General features: G+C 40.1%; 2 protein-coding genes across 2 annotated transcripts; both read right to left on the reverse strand.

The window, feature by feature from the left end:
- Window positions 1-900: 900 nt before the first annotated feature.
- Window positions 901-3,994, reverse strand: LOC111492095 (receptor protein-tyrosine kinase CEPR1-like). Its single transcript, XM_023141287.1, has 2 exons — window positions 1,423-3,994; window positions 901-1,346 (listed from the first exon to the last, which is right to left on the reverse strand). Exons 1-2 carry the CDS (start codon window positions 3,854-3,856, stop codon window positions 991-993), a joined length of 2,790 nt encoding a protein of 929 aa, XP_022997055.1. The 5' UTR covers window positions 3,857-3,994; the 3' UTR covers window positions 901-990.
- A 1,018-nt stretch (window positions 3,995-5,012) lies between these two features.
- Window positions 5,013-6,113, reverse strand: LOC111492216 (protein DOG1-like 4). The gene has a single exon (XM_023141489.1). It carries the CDS (start codon window positions 6,007-6,009, stop codon window positions 5,296-5,298), a length of 714 nt encoding a protein of 237 aa, XP_022997257.1. The 5' UTR covers window positions 6,010-6,113; the 3' UTR covers window positions 5,013-5,295.
- Window positions 6,114-7,287: the final 1,174 nt, after the last annotated feature.

A 7,287-nucleotide genomic window follows, 5' to 3' on the forward strand; every position in this document is an offset into this window, starting at 1 on the left:
TTTTTTTTTTTTTTTTTTTTTTGTTGGGTTTGTGTTAAATCTTTCAATTTCATCCTTTTCTATTCAATTATCGAGATCAATTATTTGTATTATCACGAGAAAAAAAACCCTAATTCGTTTAGCTCGATTGATGTAATCTTCTTTTACGACACTGAAAGAAAGATTGGGTATATCTACCGACAATTTTAAAAGGAATTTTGTCTTATATAGATTGTTTCGGTTTATGCTAAGATACCCTGATGTTTATCCGTTCAATAACGTGTGAGATGAGAGATTTAAACGTTTGTTTTTTTCAGATGGGTTTCGAATACCCTTTTGAAATCGTCATCCGTTTGTAAATTTTTGTATGGGTTCCCTCGTTAATTATACGAAAAGCTCTAAACTTTGATCTATTAGGTATAATACAAGAAGCTGAAAATAACAACGTTTATCAAACGAGTGAAAGAGAGTAATTTTATATTCACTAAAAGATCATAGATTCAAATCATCCTCCAAAAAGGGTTGTAATTAAAATAAAATGAAATAAAAATCAATCTCTCCCTCACTTTAGTGTTGAAGGAAGCACTTATCTCATCATATATTATAACTAATTCATACATAAAAGGGGAAAAAGGGTTCATCCGGTAGATTGTGGACTCAAAAAGGGTATTTTATTTGAGTGACATCATAGGTATCTCTTGTTGGGTTGGTAGTTAATTTATAAATTTTCATATGCGATATCAGATCGGAGAGGTGATTACTCATTACACTGTTCTTTAGAATTCTCTCGTTAATTATACGAAAAACTTTGAACTTTAACATCAGCACGGAAAGGAAGAATCAAAGGTAACAACGTTTACAAAAACACTCAAAAAGGGAAGAAAAAACGTTATCGAACGAGTAAAAAAAAGCAATTTTATATCCACCGAATAATAAGAGATTATCCTATCTTATATTATAATTAATTCATACATAAAAGGGAAAAAAGGGTTCATCCCTTAGATTTTGGACTCAAAAAGGGTACTTTATTTGAGTGACATCATACGTATCTTCGCCCTTTTTGACCTCTTGGAGAAGCTGAACCACCTCTCCCATGGCGGGTCGGAGCGCTGGATTCTTGTAAGTGCAGCGAATGGCGATCCTCAAGGCCTTAACCATCTCATCCATGAACAACCCTTTTAATCTCTTGTCAAGAATCTCAAGAACCCCTTCTTTTGTGTCCATTTTATTCGAAACCCAGAACACAATGTTCTTGTTCTCGCCGTACTCCGCCGCAATCGGCGTCTTCCCGGTGATCAGCTCCATTAACACCACCCCAAAGCTATACACGTCGCTCTTCGTTGTCTCCTTCGATGAATATGCATATTCTGTGATTTGTTCTGAGAAATTAAACGAAATCGATAATGGTGTTTGCTGAAATTAGGAATCGATTGAGGAACTTACCGGGAGCTAAGTAGCCGTATGTTCCGGCGATTACAGAGTTCGTTGAATCTTTGGTTCCTTGAAGAACTTTGGCTATGCCGAAATCTGACACTTTGGGTTCGTAATTTTCATCTAATAGAATGTTTGTGGTTTTGATGTCTCTGTGGATTACGGGCGGCGAGAGATCGTGGTGGAGATAGGCGAGGGCTTGGGCGATCCCCACCGCGATGCGGCGGCGCGTCGGCCAATCGAGATAAACCCACCCTTTATGAAGGGCGTCCCATAGGTTTCCGTTTGGGATGTATTCGTAAACCAGAAGGCTGCAATTTCGACCGGAAAAGTAGCTGTGGAGTTTCACGATGTTCTTATGTCTGATAGTTTCTAGGGTTTCGACCTCTGTTTTCAATTCCTTGTCGAAGAAATGTTTCGTTCTTCGATTCCATAGCCTTTTCACGGCGACGATTTCTCCGTTTCCGAGCTCGATTTTGTAAACCGTTCCCGATCCGCTGTGGCCGACGATGTTCTTTTCCGCCATGGATTCGAGAATCCTGTTTTGGTCGAAGCTCTGTTTATGGAAGAACGACGAACAGAGGGTTTCTTCGTTTTCGATCTCTGGTGATTTTCTTCGTTTTAGAAACAGAACGGCGCCGGTGAAGAAAATAAGCAACGGAATTACGATTACCCAGATGAAATCTAGACGTTTTTTGAAGGAAAATTGTGAACAAATGGGGAATTTCTGATCCGATGAAATAAAATACGCCGGTGGAAGACAGAGATTTGGGTTGCCGGAGAAGCTATCGGCTAACCCTTGTTTGATCAAAGACATCGGAATCGGACCGGAAAGTTGATTGTTCGAGAAATTCAAAGAACTTGGGAACAATTTACCCAAACTTTCTGGGATTTTCCCGGATAAACGATTGTTTGAGAGATCAAGAACATTGAGGGATTTTAACGATGTCAATGAACTAGGGATTGAAGAATCCAATTGGTTTCCCTGTAACATCACCAGATTTAGTTTCTTCAGGCTACCAATCTGCGGCGGCACTGCGCCGGAGAGGAGATTGTTACTGAGATCTAGCTTCACCAGATTGGTGGCTGCTGAAATCTCCGGCGGGATAACTCCAGAAATCCTGTTTTTTTGTAAGAACAATTCCGACAAATTTCTAGCCTGTGAGATTGAATTTGAAATGGAACCAGTGAGGTTATTATGAGCAACATCAATGATTGAAACATGGGGGAGACCAAGAACACCTTCGGGAATTGCTCCGACCAGCTGATTGAAACTAATTCTAAACCTTAAAAGTGACCGGCATTCAGCAAAACTCGCCGGAATTTCTCCGGAAAGGCTGTTTTGAAGAACAAGAAAGTAGAGCAATTCCCCTCCTCTGCATATATCCAATGGCAATGGCCCCGACAGGCGATTCTCCGACAAGTCGACGACGACCATAGGTGAGAACTTCCCCAACTTTTGTGGAATCTGTCCTGTAAGAAAATTGTCATAAAGTGATAGCATAGTTAGTGTTGTTGAGTTAGCTAATACACTTGGAATCTCTCCTGTTAGGCTATTGTTGTAAATCTGTAGAACTTTAAGCTTAGGGAGTTTGCATATAGATTCCGGAATCTCCCCTGTCAAAAGGTTCACCGACATGTCAACATCGACGAGCTCGGTTAGATTTCCGAGCTCTTCTGGTATGTTTCCTGTGAGTTCATTGTAATAGAGTTCAAGTTGTTGCAGGTTCTTGAGCAAGGAGATTTCTTTTGGAATCTCTCCCTTGAGAAAGTTCCCACTTAGTTCGAGATCAATAAGCGACGTCATGTTCCCGATCGATCGAGGGATTTCTCCATCCAACATACATGTTGTCAACACCATAGATTTCAGCTTCTTCAATCCAGAGATCTTCTCAGGTAATTTCCATAAGTTGAGATTATAATTCTCGTTGAAATTCAGTATCTCGAGATTAACAAGGTCGAAAACCGACATGGGGAAATCGCCGGTGAAGGAATTGTAGGAGAGGTCGAGTACACGGAGTTGTTTCATTTGCGATAAATCCGGGATTGTTCCATTGAGATATAGAGAACTCATGTCAAGCTCTTGAATGAGAGAACAGTTGGTGATTCCTGAGGGAAAACGCCCCGACAATTCGGTATCAGCGAGGCGAAGAACTCTGAGTGATGGCAGGTAAGAGCATACATCGTCCGGGAAGGTACCGGAGAGAGGGTGGCCGGAGATATCGATCCGAATGACGTGACCACGGTCATTGCAGCGGATTCCAGTGAAGTTGCAGAAGGATTTTCCTTGTGAAAGATCCCAATTAGAGAGGAGCTCACCTGAGGCAGTTGTTTGCATGAGAAGGAAGAACTGGGACTGGTTGGCTATGGTGGCAGTAAGAGCTTGAGAAGAAGCAATGGAGGAAGCCAAGAACAGAAGAAGAAAGAAGGCTGAGTGGAAAGCCATGGCTGATAATGGAGAAGGAAGGTGAGAGGAAAACCTAAATAAAAAGGAAAAGGTGCAAAGAAAAGTAGTAGATGATACACACAGCTTTGTATAAAGAAACTTTATGTTTATACTCCCCCACTATGTGTTGCTGTGGAGAATCTATGAACCCGGGTATCAGTACAGCCCATCGTTAGTAGATATTGTCTTGACTTGTTATGTATCATTTTCGGTCTCATAGTTTTAAACTGCGTTTGTTAGGGAGAAGTTTCTACACCTTTATAAGGAATGTTTCGATGTGCGATCTAACAATTCATCCCCTTGAAGGTCTAGTGTCCTTGTTGGCATATTGCTTAGTGTTTGGCTCTGATACCATTTCTAATAGCTCAAACTCATTGCTGGTAGATATTGTCTGTCGGGTATCGTTGTTAGTCTCATGGTTTTAAAACGCGTCTCTTAGAAAGGGGTTTTTATACCCTTATAAGGAATGTTTCGTTTTCTTCCTCAATTGATGTGGGATCTTATAATCCACCTCTCTTGAAGGCATGACGTTCTTGTTGGCATTGATATTTGGCTCTGGTACTATTTGTAACAGCTCAAGCCCACTGCTAACAAATATTGTTTGCTTTGACTTGTTATGTATCGTTGTCAGCTTCACAGTTTTAAAACGTGTTTGCTAGATAAAGGTTTTCACACTCTTGTAAGAAATGTTTTGTTTTCTTCAACAACTGATGTGAGATATCATAATTCACCTCCTTGAGGACCCAATGTTCTCGTTGGCACATTGCTTGGTGTTATGATACTATTTGTAACAGCTCAAGCTCACCGCTGCCGGATATTGTTCGTTTTGACTTGTTATGTAATATGATTAGCCTCATTATTTTAAAATCCTTCTGCTAGGAAGAAATTTTCACACTCTTATGAGAAATGTTTCGCACTGTTCGTCAGCATTAGCCGCCCATATACCTAAAAAAATTATTGAATAGCAAAAGAAATTGATGGAATTCAGTAAAATATTCAAGTGTTCATTCTAAAGTTGAGTCTAAAATTCTTATTCCAAGTTTCTTTTTATTCTCTTTAGTTACTTTTTTTTTCCTTCTCGAATATTGACCGACCGACCGACGACGAATCATTTTTTGTCTTGTAATTACAACTTTGAAATAAGTTCAAGGTCTTAAGATCAAACCGACGAGTATTACTGATGAACGAGACAGAACTTCGAATCGTAGACTCACACACATAGTACTGATGAACAAGACAGAACTTCGAATCGGAAACTCTTGAATCGTAGACTCATCCACATTGTTGAACTAAAAACAAAAACTAAATTTAAGACACTTGCATTAGGAACTTTTACTTTCATTTTCCCCTGGAGAATCAAAGCATTTAAGCTCACTTATTTTTATTTCATTGGCTAGCGTCAAACACACGCACATCAAAGCTACCAAATCGGCGGTGATTCATGTTGTTCTTGTTCCCTGCATATCCCTCTGCAAGCCCCACCGTCTGATTCGCAGCTGAAACTCCGTCGCCGCCGCTAAAAGCCTCACCGTCTGATCAGTCTTCAAAATCTCCATAACCCTTTTCATCGTCGACCCACGAAGCAAATCGGCGCTATCAAAAACACCCAACATCCCAATTTTCAGTTCCTCAATCGCATTCTCCATTTCACAAATCTCTCCGTCCACAAGCCTCCCGGCTCGCCGTGCGAGCCCCACAATCGGCGGCGCTGCAACCGTCTCCTGCAAACTAGCCAGTGCCTCCGTCAAATCCCTCTCTTTCCGCCTTACCTCCGCCTTCAGCTCCTCCACTCTTATAACCTGAACCGCCGTCAAATCCTTCACAGCCCCATCCACTAATCGGAACACGATCGAGGGCTTAAACCCAGAAATCCAAAGCAGAGTCCTCTCGTAAGAACTCAACCACGGCGCTGAAAACACCCTGAACACATCTTCTCCGGCCGCCTTGGAAATTTCCTCATGGTAATTCTGGTAATGCGCCAAAACTTGATTGATCACTCCAAATTGCTTCTCCTCCTCGTGTTCTTCGATTTGCAATACATGGAGAAGCTCCTTGAGAAACTCCCGTTGTCTTGTGAGCCAAATCTCGTAAAAATTCCCGAAATTTTCGATTGCAGAAGCAGAGTGAGCCATCGACCTTGATGGGTTCGACATGGTTTGTCACGGCGGCGCCACTCGGCCAATCCCCAGATGGGGTAGTGGAGGAAAGGGAGAGGGAGGGAATTATTTATAGACTGGCAGATTAGTAGTGGTGGTGGTTGGTCGTGGTGTTGCCGCCATTGTTGATTTCCTTGAAAGAAAAGAAGCAAAAACAGAGGAGGTTGCTTCGTTGGCAAGACTACAGAGCTGCGGCGGTGGCGGTGGCAGCGGCTGACGTGGAGAGCCACATCGGCAGTGGAATTTGATGGCATTAAAAAAAGGTGGTGTCCAGTGTCCAGGCTGCAGCTGGGGTGTATACGTGGCAGTGTGGATCGACATGTGATGCAATAAACTTAGTACGGGCGGTTTCATTATCTGTATCTGTTCCATCTACAGATTCGTCTTCAATGTTCTCCAAATACTTTATTTACTTCCCATTATTTATTTATTTATTTTCTTTTTATCATTAAAAAAAATATTCCAATTATAAATTAAATTAATAAAACATCCCCATTTTCATTAATATCTCCATTTAAATTTTTATTAAAAATTTTAAATGGTCCATTTGAGCGTTAAATTAAAAAAATAAATTTAGGAAATAAGATAAGGGTATTTAAGTAAAAAATTAAAATAAAAAATAATAATAAACGGTTAGGTTCAGGTCCATAAGCAATGACAATTGCTCCATGAAGACTCGCTTTCGCTACGGCTCCAATGAGTTTCCTTAGCCAAGCCACTGCCTATGGGTCGTCGGCTCATTCTTCAACAAGCACGCAGTCAGAGTCCTAGTCTCTTCCCACTGCTTAGAAGCTTATGGTTGCATGTTCTATTTCACTCCGTAATGAGGGTTCTTTTCACCCTCTCCTCACGGTACTACTTCACTATTGATCACCCAAGAGTATTTAGCCTTGCAAGATGGTCCTTGCTAATTCACACGGGATTCCACGTGCTCCATACTACTCGGGTCGAGTCATAGATTGAAATAGATGAGTACGTTTATGAATATTTTTTTAACGCGATATTAACATTTTCATTCTTATATTATTAAGGATATATAAAATTTTGAAATTTTATTAATAGTTTTATTTTTTAAAATACAATATATATTTTTATTAATTTAGCTAATAGTGTAAGAATATATAAAATAACTTTCAGGTAGGATCAAAATGGTTAAAAGTTTAATACCTACAAATATTATTTATAATATATAAAAAAAAAGTAAAATTAGCAAAAATATGATTGGTTAATGATTATTATTTAATTCTTATTTGTGGGACTCGTGTCGAAATATTG

The sequence above is a fragment of the Cucurbita maxima genome, unplaced genomic scaffold, assembly GCF_002738345.1.
Source record: "Cucurbita maxima cultivar Rimu unplaced genomic scaffold, Cmax_1.0 Cma_Scf00017, whole genome shotgun sequence".
Classification (NCBI taxonomy): Eukaryota; Viridiplantae; Streptophyta; class Magnoliopsida; order Cucurbitales; family Cucurbitaceae; genus Cucurbita; species Cucurbita maxima.

Bases quoted from the DNA above. Each gene is read 5' to 3' on its own strand.
- LOC111492216 (XM_023141489.1), bottom strand. From the start codon at position 6,009: ATGTCGAACCCATCAAGGTCGATGGCTCACTCTGCTTCTGCAATCGAA.
- LOC111492095 (XM_023141287.1), bottom strand. From the start codon at position 3,856: ATGGCTTTCCACTCAGCCTTCTTTCTTCTTCTGTTCTTGGCTTCCTCC. The intron at 1,347-1,422 runs GTAAGTTCCTCA...AACAAATCACAG, and splicing joins ATACGGCTACTTAGCTCCCG to AATATGCATATTCATCGAAG.